Raw genomic sequence first — 18,760 nt, forward strand, 5'->3', positions numbered from 1 at the left:
ACAAGACTCTAATCTCGAGGCAATCATGACGTTGAACGAGGGACATTTTAGGATACATCTGGCCTAGATGCTTCAAAAAAGTCAACGTAATAAATTTTAGATTACATAGATGAGCTAAAAGCAAACAACAAACGGGGAGAATGCTCTGGATTCAGATTAAAAAGTGGCATAATCAAACGGAATGCATGGCCCTTGGCTGGATCCTAAATGCAAAAAAGGCTCTAACAGATATCTGAATATGGACTATATATCAAATGATTTAATGTAATTACTGTTCATTGTCTAAGGTGTGATACGTTATCAAGGTGTGCTTTGTATTAGAGGATGCATGCTTAAGTATGTAGGGGGGAAGTATAATGATGGCTGCAATTTACTTTCAAACAGCTAAGTAAAAGAATGCTTACATGAATGTGATGCTGTAACATGTTAACAGGTGAAGCATATAGTCACTGTATTAATACTTTGATTACCTAGGGGTTTGAAAATTTCTAAATTAAAAAGTTAGGGGAAAAATGATAAACATTATTTTTTTCTTTCAGATCCAGAAAGATATGTCATTTTTATCTCCCCTACAGAAAGGTTGTCGAGCAGCAACAAATAAAAAAGGAAAAACAATTTTCAGGGAATTTTTCAGCTTTTGGTAAAACAAACTTTATGAGAATGAGGTATAATGGGAAAATTCAAGTTTTTCCCAAGAAATGATATTTGCAGTACTTTTTAAAAAGACGTTAATGAAAATATTCCTGGAAACAAGAAAACTCATGGCAATAAAATATACGTGGCTCTCATCTCTTAAATCTCCGTGGCTGGTTCTTTTTATAGTTCAAGGATTTTAGCAATAGTAAATACTATCTAGGAGTTAACTTACTAGGTGGGTCATCACTCAGTGAAAACAAAGACAGATTCCTAAAGTTACGGAATCTTAACTGGAGGACAAAAGACACACAAAGGCGCCATAGATGGGCTTTAAGAAACATAAAAACCCCTAAAAACAACTGACAAAATTGTGCATAAATGCTGTTTTGGGGAGAGAAGGGCCGTAGCTTTCATCAGATCGTCACTGAGTCTTATGACAACAAAGAAACGGTAGATGTCATCAAAATGGCGGCGTGAGGTGAGCCTCTGTAAATCTGGCCTGGGATTTACAAATAATTGAACAACTATAGCTCCACAAAGGACTCCCTGCACAGCAGACAGGCAAGACGAAGAGGCCCACTATTGAATTCACCGAAAGGTGGGCAAATCACGCGAGCGGGGGAGGAGGGAAGAGAGAAGTGCAGAGACGGAGCCGCGGGCGCAGGATGCAGACCTAGCTCAGTGCTCCGAGCTCGCTGCATCCCGGAACTACCGCAGCTGCGGGACAGGGAACAACTCCGACGGCTAGGGCTCCGCTTATGGTCCACAGGGCTGAGGGGACAGCATGTAACATGGCTGAACTCAACGCTCACGGCAGAGACCTCGGAGAAAAGACTGAGGGAAGAAGGCTGAAAACGGTTTAAGCCCTCACCTCCGAGCAGAGAACGGGAAGGCTTAGGCACTGAGACTGGCCGCCCCCTCCCTACCCTCCCAGAGCTCGCCCCGCTCCCGCCTGCCCCGTGCTACAAGCGGGAGAGCAGCGGTGTCAGATGAAAAGAACAGAATATTTCCTGTTCTGAGAACTGTGGACCACAGACACAGATTCGCAGCCCAACTAGTTCCGGCAAAGGGGGGAGGAGAGCTGTGGAAGCAGGACTGGCTGTGGTGGTGGTCTTCGCCATTGCTCTGGGCCACCTCTCACAACCAACCCCGCCCCTGACCCCACCTATCTGGGCGGATCCCTGCAGGAGTAAACAGAACTGTTGAAACATATGGGCTATGAATCTTGGTGCAGGAAGAGCTTTGGAACTTCAAAAGCTCCCGCACACCCACACGAACACTGCGTCCTGTGACCCAGGCGAACTATTAACAGAGAAGAAGTCCATCTCTCAGGGAATCCCCCCATTGTGTGAGAAGCTGAAATAGTGCAGAAAAAACATAGCACTACCGTGTGAGAGAGAGAAAAAAAGGCTGCAGTCGGAGAGAAAATAAAACATTCTACCAACAAGTACTGGAAAACAAAAGAATGACCTCTTCCTATCAACCTGTTCCAGAAGCCACTCCTGTACATGTCTAGGAAAAGAAATAATAAATCAGTAATTGCCATGAATAACCAAGGCAACAAGACAGCTGACAAACAAAGTGAAAAGTCTCCAGAAAAGGAACTTAAAGATATGGAAACATGTGACTTAAATGACAGAATTCAAGATTGCAGTTCTGAAAAAACTCAATGAGATACAAGAAAACACAGAAAGGCAGTTTAATGAACTCAGAAACACAATCAAAGAACAACATGAACATTTTACGAGAGATTGAAATCTTAAAAAAGAACCAAATAGAATTTCTGGAGATTAAGAACTCAATAGAAGAAATGAAGAATGAAATAGCCAGCTTAGGTAGTAGAGTTGACCACATGGAGGAAAGAATCAGTGACATCGAAGATAGAAACTTGGAAATGACACGGATGGAAGAAGAAAGAGACTCGAGACTTAAAAGAAATGAAAGAATTCTACAAGAACTTTCTGACTGAATCAGAAAGAGCAATATAGGAATAATGGGCATACCAGAAGGAGAAGAAAGAGAGAAGGGAACAGAGAGTATATCCAAATTGTCAATGAGAACTTCCCACACATGTGGACAGACTGGATCCTCGAATCCAAGAAGCAAATAGAACACCTAATTACCTCAATCCCAACAGGCTTCTCCAAGGCACATTGTATTGAAGCTGTCTAAAATCAACGACAAAGAAAGAATCCTCAAGGCAGACAGGGAAAAAAAGACGGTAACCTACAAAGGAAAGCCCATTAGATTATCATCCGATTTTTCAGCACAAACGCTACAAGCCAGGAGGGAGTGGAACCACATATTCAAACTATTGAAAGAGAGAAATTATGAGCCAAGAATAATATATCCAGCAAAGATATCCTTTAGATCTGAAGGAGGAATAAAGACCTTTCCAGACATACAGAAGCTGAGGGAATTTTCTAATACACAACCTACACTACAAGAAATACTAAAGGAGGCTATTCGACCACTATCAACAGGGACAATTTGTGGCAACCAAAACATAAAAAGGGGGAGAGTAAAGGCCTGAACCGGAATATGGGAATGGAGAAAGTAAGCGTGCTGAAGAAAATATCAAACTTTCTTTTACATAAACTTAAGGGTAACCACTCCAAAAAAATCCAGAACTGAAATACATACTGTAATAAAAGAAGAAACAGAGGGTAACATCATAGAATACCACCACACAGAAATGACAGACAACAAAAAGGCAAAGAAACAATGGAGACACAGCCTTACCAGAAAACTAAAGATAGAATGACAGGAAATCCTCACATATCAATCAATAATCACCCTAAATGTAAATGGACTGAACTCACCAATAAAAAGGCACAGAGAAGCAGATTGGATCAAAAAACTAAACCCAACCATATGCCATCTCCAAGAGACACATCTCAGCTACAAGGACAAGCATAGACTCAAAGTGAAAAGGTGGAAACTGACACTCCAAGCAAATGGTATCCAGAAAAAATCAGGTGTAGCCATACTGATATTAGATGAAACAGACTTCAAGGTGAAAAGGGTAACAAGAGATAAATATGAACATTTTATAATGGTAAAGAGGACTATACAACAAGAAGGCCTAACAGTCATCAATATTTATGCTCCCAATCAGGGAGCACTGAAATATACCAAGCAACTACTAACAGAACTAAAGGGAGAAATTGACCTAAACACAATTAATTGTACTAGGAGACTTATATACATCATTGACAGTTATGGGTAGATCATCCAAACAGAAAATAAATAACGAAATAGCAGCCCTAAATGACAAATTAGATGAAATGGACATAATTGACATATATAGAGCACTTCATCCTAAAACATCAGACTATACACTTTTTCTAGTGTACATGGAACATTGTCAAGGAAAGACCACATATTGGGACATAAAATCAGTCTCAGCAAATTTAAGAAGATTGAAATCATACCAAGCATATTCTCTGATCACAAGGCTTTGAAATTGGATGTCAACTGCAAAAAGAAAGCAGGAAAAAACACAAATACATGGAGATTAAACAACATACTTTTAAAGAACGACTGGGTCAAAGAAGAAATTAGAGGAGAGATCAAAAGATACATAGAAACAAATGACAATGAAAATACATCCTACAAAAATTTTTGGGAGGCAGTGAAAGCAGTTTTAAGAGGGAAATTTATATCATTACAGGCCTATCTCAAGAAACAAGAAAAATCCCAAATAAATAACCTCACGTTACACCTTAAAGAACTAGAAAAAGAAGAACAAATGAAACCCAAGGTCAGCAGAAGAAAGGAAATAACAAAAATCAGAGCAGAACTAAATAGAGAAATAGAGAACAAAAAGACAATAGAAAAAATAAATGTGACAAAGAGCTGGTTCTTTGAAAAGATTAACAAAATTGACAAACCCTTGGGTAGACTCACTAAGATAAAAAGAGAGAAGACACTAATTAACAAAATCAGAAATGAAAAAGGGTAAGTTATCACGGACACCACAGAAATACAAAGGATCATCCAAGAATACTATGAAGGACTATATGCCACCAAATTCAATAACCTAGAAGAAATGGACAAGTCTTTGGAAAAATATAGCCTTCGTAGGCTGAACTATGAAGAACTGGAAAATCTAAACAGACCCATCACCAGTAACGAAATAGAATCACTCATCTGAACCTTTTCCAAAAGCAAAAGTCCAAGGATCAGCTGGCTTCACTAGTGAATTCTACCAAACCTTCAAAGAGGATCTAATACCAATCCTGCTCAAACTCTTCCAAAAAATTGAAGAAAAGACAGTACTCTCTAACTCATTTTATGAGGCCAACATCACTCTGATACCAAAACCTGGTAAGGACAACACAAAGAAAGAAAACTACAGACCAATATCTCTGATGAATACAGATGCAAAAATCCTAAACAAAATTCTAGCAAATCGAATACAACAATGCATTAAAAAGATTATTCATCACGACCAAGTGGGGTTCATCCCCGGGGCACAAGGATGGTTCAACATCTGCAAATCCATCAATGTGATACATCACATAAACAAAATAAAGGACAAAATCATATGATTATATCAATTGATGCAGAAAAAGCATTTGACAAGATACAACATCCATTTTTGATTAAAACACTTAATAAAATAGGTATAGAAAGAAAATACCTTAACATAATAAAGGCAAGCCATCAGCTAATCTCATAATTAATGGTGAAAAACTGAAGCCCTTTGCTCTACGTTCAGGAACACGACAGGGCTGTCCCCTATCACCTCTGCTTTTCAACATAGTGTTGGAAGTCCTTGCTAGAGCAATCAGGCAAGAGAAAAAATAAAAGGCATCCAAATTGGGAATGAAGTAGTTAAACTGTCACTCTTTGTAGATGACATGATGCTATATGAAGAAAACCCTAAAGACTCCACCAAAAAGCTATCATAAATAATCAACAAATACAGTAAAGTTTCTGGCTGCAAAATCAACATACAAAAGTCAATTGCATGGGCCGGCCCAGTGGCTCAGGCGGTTGGAGCTCCATGCTCCTAACTCCGAAGGTTGCCGGTTCGATTCCCACAAGGGCCATTGGGCTCTCAAACACAAGGTTTCCAGTTCAACTCCTCCGAATCCTGCAAGGGATGGTGGATTCGGCCCCCTGTAACTAAGATTGAACACAGCACCTTGAGCTGAGCTGCCTCCCAGATGGCTCAGGTGGTTGGAGCGCGGGCTCTCAACCACAAGGTTGCCAGTTCGTTTCCTTGAGTCCCACAGGGATGGTGGGCAGTGCCCCCTGCAACTAAGATTGAACACGGCACCTTGAGTTGAGCTGCCGCTGAGCTCCCAGATGGCTCAGTTGGTTGGAGCCTGTCCTCTCAACCACAAGGTTGTCGGTTCGACTCCTGCAAGGGATGGTGGGCTGCGCCCCCTGCAACTAGCAATGGCAACTGGACCTGGAGCTGAGCTGTGCCCTCCACAACTAGGATCGAAAGGACAACAACTTGACTTGGAAAAAAAAGTCCTGGAAGTACACACTGTACCACAATAAAGTCCTGTTCCCTTCCCCCCCCACAAAAAAGTCCATTGCATTCCTAATTACTAACAATGAAATCTCAGAAAAAGAAATACAAAAAACATTCCTTTTGCAATTGCAGCAAAAAGAATAAAATACCTAGGAATAAACTTAACCAAGGATGTGAAAGACCTGTATGCTAAAAACTATAAGACATTTTTAAAAGAAATTGAAGAAGACACAAAGAAATGGAAAGACATTCCATGCTCGTGGATTGGAAGAATCAACATAGTTAAAATGGCCATTTTACCCAAAGCAATATACAGATTTAATGCAATCCCCATCAAAATCCCAATGACATTTTTTAAAGAAATAGAACACAAAATCATCAGATTTGTTTGGAAGCACAAAAGACCCCAAATAGCCAAAACAATCTTAAGAAAAAAGAACAATACTGGAGGTATCACACTCCCTGACTTTAGCTTGTACTACAGGCTACCATAATCAAAACAGCATGGTATTGGCAGAAAAACAGACACATAGACCAATTAAATAGAATTGAGAACCCAGAAATAAAACTACATGAATATGGACAGATAATTTTTGACAAAGAAGCAAAAAACATACAATGGAGAAAAGACAGCCTCTTCAATAAATGGTGCTGGGAGAATTGGATAGCCATGTGCAAAAGAATGAAATTGGACTGATCTCTGACACCATGTACCAAAATTAATTCAAAATGGATCAAAGACTTAAGCATAAGATACAATAAACTGCATAGAAGAAAACATAAGTACTAAATTTATGGATCTTGGGTTCAAAGAGCATTTCATGTATTTGAATCCAAAGGCAAGGGAAGTAAAAGCTAAAATAAACGAATGGGACTATATGAAACTTAAAAGCTTCTGCACAGCAAAAGAAACCATCAACAAAATAAAGAGGCAACTAATTGAATGGGAGAAGATTTTTGCAAACAGTGCCTCCGATAAGGGGTTAATATCCAAAATATACAAGGAACTCATGCAACTCAACAACAAAAAAACAAACAACACAATTGAAAAATGGGCAGAGGACCTGAAGAGACATTTTCTCCAAAGAGGGCATACAAATGGCAAATAGACATATGAAAAAATGCTCAACATCACTAATCATCAGAGAAATGCAAATAAAAACCACGAGATATCACCTCACCCCTGTCAGAATGGCTATCATCAACAAGACAAATAGTAACAAGTGTTGGAGAGGCTGTGGAAAAAAAGGAACCCTCATACACTGTTGGTGGGAATGCAGACTGGTGCAGCCATTATGGAAGGCAGTATGGAGGTTCCTCAAAAAATTATGAATAGAATTACCATATGACCCAGCAATCCCTCTCCTGGGTGTCTACCCCAAAAATATGAAATCATTTATACATAAAGAGACGTGTGCTGCAATGTTCACTGCGGCTTCGTTTACGGTGGGCAAGACATGGAAACAACCAAAATGTCCTTCGATAGATGAACGGATAAAGAAGTTGTGGTATATATACACAATGGAATACTATTCGGCGGTAAGAAAAGATGACATAGGAACATTTGTGACAACATGGATGGATCTTGAGAGTATAATGCTAAGCGAAATAAGTTAGACAGAAAAAGCAGAGAACCATATGATTTCACTGATATGTGGTATATAAACCAAAAACAAAAGAACACGACAAACAAATGAGAAACAAAAACTCATAGACACAGACAATAGTTGAGTAGTTATTAGAGGGTAAGGGGTTGGGAGATGAGGATAAGGGGGATCAAATATATGGTGATGGAAGGAGAACTGACTCTGGGTGGTGAACACACAATGGGATTTATAGATGATGTAATACAGAATTGTACACCTGAAATCTATGTAATTTTACTAACAATTGTCACCCCAATAAATTGGAAAAAAAAGGCAATTAAAGGACAAGTAAAAAAAAAACACAAAAAAAACAAAGAACCACTGTGTCTAAGAAAAATACTATTCAGTATATGAGTATAATTCCACGATGTCTACCAAAATATTAGGTATGTAAGATAATGTTTCCATAAGTTTCTTCTGACTTTCTGACTATTAGTTTTAGGAATAGTACCTAAATAATACTTATTTTAAGAAATTATAGATTTTTAAAAAATTTCCGAGGCCATTTAAAATAATTTGGGATCAGTGAACTAAAAAGGGACACAATTTTTAAAAACAAGACAAAAACAAAACTTACCTCTGAGGTGGTGTTCGTGGGCTTTTAAAGACTGCAGCTTTAGGCCTATCAGATTTGGAAGATTTGCATTTCACTTCATCTTCATACAATTCTGCCAATGCCAACTGTAAAACAACAGACTTGTACTTGTTATAAAATATAACAATAAAAATAAACTCTTCCATACAACTAGAAATGATCAGCAGAAGATTACTTTGTAATTGCATAGTAAAAGTTTCTAAGGAAAAACGAAGGCTTCTGCTTCATAGGATGACTCCCTTCTAAAATAAAACCACTGCATCTCTCATTTTATAAAACTAACCAAATGCCACATATATTAAATTAGTTACAGTAATTACAGTAATACCTCGGTTTTCGAACATCTCCGTTGACGAACATTTCGGTTTACAAACGCATTAAACCTGGAAGTAAATGATTCCACTTTCGAACATGCCTCGGAAGTCGAACATGTCAGTGGCTTCTGCTGAGTGCAAGATCCTGAGGCTTAGCTGTTGGCTGTTTTCGAACGTTTCAGAACTCGAACGGTCTTACATTCGAAAACCAAGGTACCACTGTATTTAATTATTTTTTTTTTAAAGATTTTATTGGGGAAGGGGAACAGGACTTTATTGGGGAACAGTGTGTACTTCCAGGATTTTTTTCCAGGTCAAGTTGTTGTCCTTTCAATCTTAGTTGCGGAGGGTGCAGCTCAGCTCCAGGTCCAGTTGCCGTTGCTAGTTGCAAGGGCCACAGTCCACCATCCCTTACGGGACTCAAGGAATGGAACCCGCAACCTTGTGGTTGAGAGGATGTGCTCCAACTGAGCCATCTGGGAGCTCAGCAGCAGCTCAGCTCAAGGTGCCCTGTTCAATCTTAGTTGCAGGGGGCGGAGCCCACCATCCCTTGCCGGACTTGAGGAGTTGAACCTGCAACCTTGTGGTTAAGAGCCCACTGGCCCATGTGGGAATCGACCTGGCAGCCTTTGGAGTTAGGAACATGGAGCTCCAACCGCCTGAGCCACCAGGCCAGCCTCTGTATTTAATTATTTTCAAATAATTATTTAACAATAATGATTGGATGTATTTTTTAACAGATCATTTCCAAATCTGCACTCACAATTCTACAGTCCTTTTAAAAATACTTGAAGATGTTTCACGCCAATGTTAACTTGCTCTTATCAGATCTCAAAAATTACTTTATTTAGCGGTTTAAGTTTCCAAAATCCAAACGCATAAAAAAATTCCAAAATTATTCTATTTAAAAGTCTGCCACACATATAAATTTCATAGTTTTTGAGCCACTGAAAAAGAGAAGACAATGAATTATATATTTATGGTTTGTATAACTTCTAGAGAGCAATACTAACAAATTATGTATTATAGATATATGCTGGGAATCTTTGAAATGAAATAAACAAAACATAGCTCTTGAAACTAGAATTTTAAAAAGTTATCCAAATGTTTCAGTATTGTTTAAGTTATTTTGTTTCCACTTTTGATATCTTTGGACAACAATTCAAAAACCTTCCTATTCAATTATAATTGACATGGCCGTAATCTTTGGGAAATATTTTTTTTGGGAAAAAAAACACAACAAGACCAAACCTATAAAAAACCCCAGATAAATCGCTCCTTCCAGAAACACAAGAGATATGAAAACTATCTCCAGGGCTTCTTTCCTCAGTAAGGAAAAAAAGAACAGGAAATTAGGGCAAAGTTAATTCTTTGAAGATGCTATTAGTCAACTTTTAAAATATACACACAAGAAAACAAAAATGAAAGGCTTTCTTTTTCTTCCCTACATGTTTTACTGTCACCCAACCTCCATACACATCAACTTTCATATTTCTAACAGTAATTTTGCTAGACATCCTAGTTATAAAAGTGCTTTAAAATCTAAAAGAAATGAATTAAACCCTAACTTAGGCTCTCATTGTGTGATGCTGGGCAAAATTTTTAACTTCCCTGAGACTTAGTTCTCTCATCTTTAAATGTCTATTAAAAAAATTATCTGAGAGGGCTGTTTTATGGAATACATAATGGATGTGAAGCACAAGACCAAGTGCCCCATTACTATACGATATTATTTTAAAAAGTTTAATAATGATATCAGTGTTTCATTTTCCCCTCGATTTCTTTTTTTCCTGCAGTGTCATCTATATATGTCCTATGGCCTTTTCCTACCCTATCCCCTCAAGGAGAGAGAGATTGACTGACTGACAACTTGGACCTAAAGGTCTCAGAAATTTTACCTCCTTGGAATCTCTTGAAAACAGTATTCCTTTTATGGGTTTCCTCCTGAGCTGATTATATTCTTCTGGCTCTATGAATTACTTTTATGTTTATTCCTTTTCTCATCAATGGAAATGTTATCTGTATTCCAAAGACCCATTTCAGCAACCTTCATGAAGTCTTTCCTAATTTTCTTAGCTAAATGATATTTCTTTTCTAAATCCTCATAGCACATGCTATCCTATTATTGATGTTTATATTAAATATTATATTGTCATCACTTGTGTACTTTTCTTACTATTTTATCCCCCTTCTATATTTCAGGTTTCCAAAATTATTTCTAATTTAGTACTTAATAGGCATACAACAAACTCATGTCGAATTATGTAGACCATAACACAACATAAATCATAAAGAGATATAGATAAAGTTATAGACTTTAAAATTGAGAGTATATTTGCTATACAGGTTTGTACCTTGTTAGGTTTTTGTTTTAAGAAAGCTTGCATAAATCTGGTCAATCAAATACTTCTCTTCTGTGAATTAAATGAATAAAGCAAAACAATCCCTTTTGAATCCATGGGATGTAGGAATGTATTAAAATAATAGGAATATGGAGAAAATTGTATTAGAGCAGGTAATCCACCTAACTGAAAGGTTCTAGTTATTGATGGTACATTATTAATATAGAGGAAAATGAATGATATTTACAGGGAATTAGTGCCAGGAGTCATGATCTCCCTGTAGCATCACATAGCATAAGTTCATTAGTAGACATTACAAAGAAATTTAATTTACATTATTTGACATAGCAAATGATACCACATCAGCAAAGGAAATAATTATTTAAACGGATCAACATAAACTGAAGTACTGGTGAAAACCAATAGAACAAAAACAACAAAATCTCAGTCAAATAAAGAGATAAAAACATGTGCATTATGAAGTAATGATGCATTATGAATTATCAGAAGTGTTCCACAAGTGAAACAATTAGATTATGAAGATATTTCAATTACACAGAGAGAATAAAGTATGTATGTAAGCACTGATAATCTTTTCTCTAGAATCTGAAATGTGAAGAACATGTAAAGAAACCTGAAGGTTAAGGCAATTGAGAATGAGGAAATCAAGTGTACAACAAAAGATTAAAAGTACTGGAATTCTCAGACATTGAGTGACAACAGCCAGAAGGTATAATATTGATTTATACAGAATAACAACAACATGGGGACCCTTGAAAAATGCAGATGCTCAAGCCTCACCCTAGACCTACTGAAGTAGAAACTCTGGGGCTGGAGTTGGACCCAGCAACCTGTGCTTTAACAAGTCTTTCTGCTGTCTGGGATGCACACTAAAATTGACAACCAACGATACAGAATACTGATACCCAACAGGATCAGAATGCTTGTGGCAATTTTAACATAGTATCATAGTCTTTTTCTTTTTTCACTTATAGAACTCCCTCTTTGTCCCACTCAAAGCCCAATCCTAACCCTAATAAGTACTGAGGATAATCTCAATCCCCCCTCAACTCCAACCTATATGGAAATACAGAATTTAGAACAGAAATATTTTTCTTTGGATCTTATTCTGGAGGAAGTGGGACAAAAGCATACATAAGGTGATTAAATACCTTAACCTACTGTTAGTTAAAACCATGCGTGTGGATGGATTGAGGGGCACAAGAAGAGACAAAGATCTCTGAAAATATTCAGAAATATAATGAATAGTGAGGCTTTCAGGGTTAGTTTTGTCACTAACAAATCCATCCCAAACTTTCCCATAGAATGTTTCCCAATTTGGGAGGAATGAAGGGACCTAAGATCTACTCTTGGTTTAATAATCACAGATTTCTGCAGTTTGAAAATCAGAGGCTCATAGAGCTGGGAGGTTTTCTGGCAGACAACTACCCATCTTTCCCCTTTTGAGAAACGGGGAAATCTCTCCTGATTTAGATGCTGACAAACCCTACATCATGTGGCAGCTAAGATATACGTACTTAGCAGACCTTTTGCTGTTCCAATTAGTAATACGTCATCCTTTTTCTTCTATAATACCTTAACAGACTGACTCTCAGAGCAAGCTGTCAGAAAAGTAACAAGTATCTACTGCAAATTGCACTACTGCATAACTTAAAATAAGCATGGCTAGATTAAACAATAACAAAATAATCCAAAAATAATCAATATCCAAGAAACCAGTCAGGCAGAAGAACTTTAATCAATTCTTCTAAACTTTTGATACATACTCTATTTCTTCATATGCCATCACTTGTTATTTTCAGGTTTCTTTGAAAGTTCTTCACATTCTTATTAAATTCTAAAGGAAAGATTATCAATACTTAGTGTATTTGATATACCAACTCACATTCATGAAAAAATCAGTTACTAACGTACTTACCAGAAAGTAGATAGACAGAAAAAAAAATCTCTTCTAAGTGACAGTGGAAACAAAGGCATTCTCATTAGTGCCATCTACCAGAATATCTCTGTTCATTAATCATATATTACCATATTTCGCCATGTATAATGCCCACTTTTTTGCCCAAATTTATGAGGGAAAAATAAGGATGTGCATTATACCTGGGTAGTACTAATTCCGTATCTATATAAGTGTTTTTAATTTTTTTATTTATACTTATGAGTTAAAAGTGTAACTCCAGAAATCAATAACGATATCCGGATTCAAACTAATACCCGGAATACGATACTCGATTTTGTTGAACTTATGACGAACTTGCAACCATGAAGAGTTCTTGGCCTTCTATGATGTGTAAATATCATACATTTGTTACTGGTACATAAAATTTCTAGTACCAGTATATTCTTGTGTTTTGTAATTACTTGTTACATACAATTATTTGTACTATATTAAAAATAAATACTAAAGTCCTTTATAATACAAAAAACACGTACCTAAATGCAAACAAATAAAAATTTGAATTAAAAAATTAAAATGAAAAATTTTTTCCCCTGAAACTTTGAGCCAAAAATGTGTGTGCGCATTACACACGGCACAATACAGTAATCCATTGGATTGTCTGTAAATTTGTCAACTATCAGGTGATCATTAACCAAACTGTCCTATTGTTCACATAAAAAGAAATGGATTTAAATTAGAGAAAGATTATTAAGTTACACAGTTTTAACTTTAATGGCATTACAATGGACTAACCAGTGAGTTATATAGTACTTTTCTCTTTTAAGGGAAAAGAAACCAAATATTTACCAAGCAAGTATGGGCCAGGATACTATGGGAGTATTTGAGCATAGGCACCTAAAGACATTACTTTATTTCATCCTTGACACCATTAACATCACCCCTAGTTTATAAATAAAGACAATCAGGATGAGAGAGGTTAAGACATTTCTCCTATATTCACACAACTACTAAGTGGCAGGACCATGATGCAAACTGAAGTTGGTCTGACCAGAAACTCCATTTTTCCCCCAACATCTCCTGTTGCCACTTAGTGATGGTGGCCTACAACAGAAAAGATGAAGTAGATGATAGTTTCCCAGTCCTTGAGTCTCTTTACTACTACTGAATTGACCTAGGGGCATTGAAACTATTCCGTATTTCCTGCGACTCCTAACCTGACAGTGATCTCTCCATTCTCCAAATTCCTCATTATATCCACTGCTTATTTGGGGACTCATTCATACTCCATCTTAAAATGTTATGTTAAATATATTCATATCTTATTTCTGCAAAAAATAGGTAGAAATGCCTTTTACATTTCTACCCCTTTCAACAGTGTCCAGCACCAGTGTCAACTGTGGATTTGATGTCCTATTTATCTCTGCATTCCCCAGGGCTTAGCAGTACATTACATAGCAGGTGGTCAATATGTATGTTCAGAATAGAATAAAGGTGTGACTCTAAAAGTAATATAACTTTTTTTTACCAAGGCTGTGGATTCAGTGTCATTTATTTTTAATTACAGCTCCTTATAAGGAGACCAAAAAATAGCCTAAATTGAGCAAAGTAGTGTTAAACATCTGATAAAGCAAAATTTGGAGCACTCCTATTTAGCTACCTAATGTTGGTATCTTATAACTTTATAACGCTTTATTTCCCCGTTCCTCCTGTGCACTGTTTTATAGACTGTAGCTTTTACAAGTAGACTGTGCAGCGTAGGATGGAATACTTTAGCTCAACCTTTTTAAGGAAAAAGGAACCTGATAAAAAGGAACCATATACATACATACATATATATATATGTATATACTGGGGGTGCCAAAAAAATGCACACACATTTTAAGAAAGGAAAAAACTTCTTAAAATTGTTAACACTCAATATATACTGGTAACAAAAAATGAATACAAGTCACATTTGACTTCCGCAATTACAAGAGGTGCTCAGAGTAGTCACCATCAGTGTCCAGACACTTATTACAGGGAACTACTGCTTGAGCAATGTTGACCAAAGTGTCCATTTGTATACATTTTTTTGGCAACCCCAGTATATGTATTCAAGACAAACAGCATCCAAGACAAAAAAGATCAAACCAGTACACCTGTTATATCAACTGACCGCTGCTTTCCCCGCAGCATAGTAAAGCTTTCTTCCCCGGCAAGTTTCCTGAAGGAAGCATCAACCTGTGAACTGACCCCACAAAATGCCATTCTAAATGGGCAGCTGTTTAAGTTGCAAACGGGGTGGAGAGCAAACGGACAGTTGTTTCCACGAACACCACTGTACGCTGCGCCGCCCTGGGGAGACTTGTGGAGCGGGAAATCACAATTCTGTCCCCAAATTGGGTCTGGGGAAGGCACGGCGGAGGCCAGAGGCAGCCTCCGACACGCCCCGACCCGCGCCTTCACTCCTCCGCCACGATCCGCCCTCAGCCGCTCGCCTCACCTGCAAATCCCGAGCGCTCGGGGGCCGCGGCCCAGATGACCTCCGCTCTTCCTCCGCAGACTCCGCTTCGCCGCCTTCCGCCATCTTTTACCCGCGTGCGGGCGCCTGCAGCCAACGCACCTCGCGGGATTTCCGGGGTCGGTTGCCTGGCAACCGCGCGGGGGATGGGGAGGGGAGACGGTCGTTGCACGCCCCGCTTTCTCCGGACTCCGCGCGCTCGCGCCTCCACTTCCGGCACCAGCCCACCTGTCCTACCTCCCTTTTTCCCTGAAAGGAATTGGGTCAGAGAGTTTCTGCCCGGAGAAGCTTCCACGTGAGCCTGGTGTTTTTCTCCGCCTGAAGGTGCTGTAGGCCGCGCTAGAGGGCAGCATAGACTTGCAAGTTCTTTTAACTCAACAACGAGAACGTCCTTTGGATGTTTATCTGGTCAAAATTGCAAATGTACTTTTCTAGTCTTAGGCAAATTCCCTCGTCTTCCCTACCAAGGATTGGGTGGCACGTCGACCCCAAAGCATGAATTGGTGTTGAGAATGAAGAACACCGTAAATGCTCTTTGCAATCAGAACTAGAAATTACAAAACCCTCCTCATTCATCTGAAATTTATTTGAGCTCCTGTCTTATCCAGTCACTTTTATGCCCCCTGGATGCAAAGGTAAAAAGTAGTTCCGCTCAATATAAAACTTACCATCTAGTGGGGAAAAGAGAAGTGTAAATAGATAGTAGAATGCAATTTGCAATAGAGCTTTGCGTGGAATAGGGAGTGTGGAGGGGAATATTCTGTTGGCGCCTCCTATGTGCACCATGTTGGGTGCATTACGTGTGTAATCTCTTATATCCCTCTGCCAGGTAAGTATTGTTAATACTGTGTTATACCCGAGGAAACCAGATGATGGCTGAATTTCACCCAGTTGTAAATGACAGTACCAGATACTAAATCTTGCATTTGTCGTCCCAGTATTCCTTTTAATACAGCATTCTGCCCCAGAAATCCCTGGCTCTCCTTTATGTCCCATAGAGCCAATGACATTTTGGCTGAATCTTAAGGATAAGTACTTCCAATAGACTTTGGACCACAATGAACCATATTTAAAGGCATAAATTTGAAATATGTTCAGGTCCATAAAGTACTACATGATTGAAGCTTAAGGGAAATGACAAGATGGTTATGGGAAGATTTAGACTGGAGATGTAGGCTGAGGACAGGTTTTGAAGGATCTTGCCCTAGTGAAGACGTTAAACATTACACTCTCGGCCAGTGATTCTCAAACATTGCTGCACGTTAGGACCCCTCATCTGCTCTCCTCATACCAGGAAATCAGATTTAATTAGTATGGGGTGGAACTCAGCATCAAATTTTTTAAGAAGTTCCCCAAGTGGACTTTGCTTCTGTCAGTGATTGGGACTGGACTTGCCATCCCACTCTCAACAACTGAAAAACTAGATAAAAATATGAAACAACTGTTTTCAGACATTGAATAACAGGCAGTACAGGTTTGTGATATCCCAGAGAGGAAAACAAGCAAGACGAGCTGTATTTGCTATGGCTCTCTGCCTGGAACTTTGATACGGTGCTGGTGGGAATGGAGAATGGTACAGCCACTTTGAAAAATAGACAGTTTCTTCTGGAGTTAAATATTCAGTTATCACGAGACCCAGCACTTCCATTTCTAAATACTGATCCAAGAGGTATGAAAACATGTGTTTACAAAATATTTGTGGCTAAATGTTCAGAAAAGCTTTAGTCATGATAGCTCCAAACTGAAAGCAGCCCACCAGCAAATGAATAGAAACATTTTGATAAATTCATACAATGGAATACTAGTCAAGAGTAAAAAAGGGAATAAATTACTGCTTCACATACCATGGATGAACCTCAACGACATTATCTAAATAAATATTGTCTGATTCAATTTACATGAAATTCTAGAACAGCCAAAACTAACCTTTACTGACAGAAAGCTGGTGGTTGCTTGGGGTTATCTCTTTGGGGAAGGATAAACTTGGGGAGTTTGACTAAAAAAGGACATATAGGAACATTTTGGTGTGATGGAAATGTTTTATATCTTGATTGTGGTGGGACTTATACAGGTATATACATTTGTCAAAAGATCCTAAGCTATCTACTTAAAGTGGATGCACTTTATTATATGTAAATTACACATTTATAAAGTTGGTTGAAAAAAACCTACCCAGATGATTCTGTTGTACAGTAGTGGGTGAGGACCACTGATCTAAGGCAATTGGGAGCCCTTAAAGGATTTGTGATTTAGAAAGATCACAGAGGCATCCCTGTGTAAGATGACCCAGAGTTAGGAAATTAGAGGGTTGTTACAACAATGAAGGATAATTAGGACTCAAGTTGTATCAGTGACAGTGAGTATAGAGAGAAGCAACAGTTGGTAGAACTATTAGGGTCAGACTCAGTAGGTGCTGGAATATATGGGGAGTATATGAAGGAAGGAGGAAGGAAGAATGACATCCAGGGTTTTGGTTAGCTTATATGGTTAATAATGCTTGCTGTACATTACTGAGTTGAAAGGGCAAAGTAAACTTCAAAAGAAAAAAACATCTTTTATGGCCATTTTGAATTTGAAACTTATGTGGGACACTAGGGTAAAAATACATCATGAAGCAATAGCAAATATGGGTCTAGATATTAGGAGGCTAGGAGAAAATTTTGGTTTGGAGATATAGATTTGGTGTTGATTGCATACAAGTGACAGCAGGGTAGATGAGGCTTGCAGAGGCTGTGTGAAATGTAAGAAGATGTGAGGACCGGAAATATTAAAAAACACCAACACTGAAGGATTCAATGGAGAAAGGAGACCATTCAAAGTAAACTTAAGGATTAGTCAGAGGTAGGCTGAAGAGACTGGAAAAACTAATGACAAATTGGTATCAAGTTAGAGACCAAAAGTATAATTTCCCACAGATAATCAAGTAAGAGTAGGACTGGAAACTATCCACTGGATTAAGGGAAGAGGAGTTTGCTGCTCCAAAGGTTACTACTAATTTAATAGAAAGGAAAATCCATATTTTAATGGTTTGAGAGTGACAGTAAGGACAGTAAAGGTTATGTTTTCAATGTACTTAAAGTCAGTGGATTATACTGGTTCCTGAGATTATACTGGTTCCTGAGAGCCTATTGTTAAATTTTCAGAAATTTCATAGGCAGTTGTTAAACACTGCTAAAAATTATATAAACTTACAATGAAACCACATTAGAAAAAGTGTAATAAATACTCAAAAATCATTTGTTAATCATTTCAATACCTTTTATTATTACTTATGCTCTTGCAGTTATTTACATCTATTGTAGCTGAATGGTGGAG

At 38.1% G+C, this 18,760-nt stretch overlaps 1 protein-coding gene across 3 annotated transcripts in view; it reads right to left on the minus strand.

The window, feature by feature from the left end:
* The window catches only part of UBXN2B (UBX domain protein 2B), a 35,067-nt gene extending 19,424 nt beyond the window's left edge, over positions 1-15,643 (minus strand). For all 3 annotated transcript variants that reach the window (XM_033126795.1, XM_033126794.1, XM_033126796.1), the window contains exons 1-2: positions 15,428-15,643; positions 8,351-8,454 (exon numbers count right to left, since the gene is read on the minus strand). In XM_033126795.1, coding sequence (XP_032982686.1) covers positions 8,351-8,454; positions 15,428-15,511 — 188 coding nt within the window. In that variant the 5' untranslated portion in view covers positions 15,512-15,643. The remainder of the gene's footprint in view (positions 1-8,350; positions 8,455-15,427) is intronic.
* Between the last annotated feature and the right edge of the window lie 3,117 nt (positions 15,644-18,760).

The sequence above is a fragment of the Rhinolophus ferrumequinum genome, chromosome 14, assembly GCF_004115265.2.
Source record: "Rhinolophus ferrumequinum isolate MPI-CBG mRhiFer1 chromosome 14, mRhiFer1_v1.p, whole genome shotgun sequence".
Lineage (NCBI taxonomy): Eukaryota > Metazoa > Chordata > Mammalia > Chiroptera > Rhinolophidae > Rhinolophus > Rhinolophus ferrumequinum.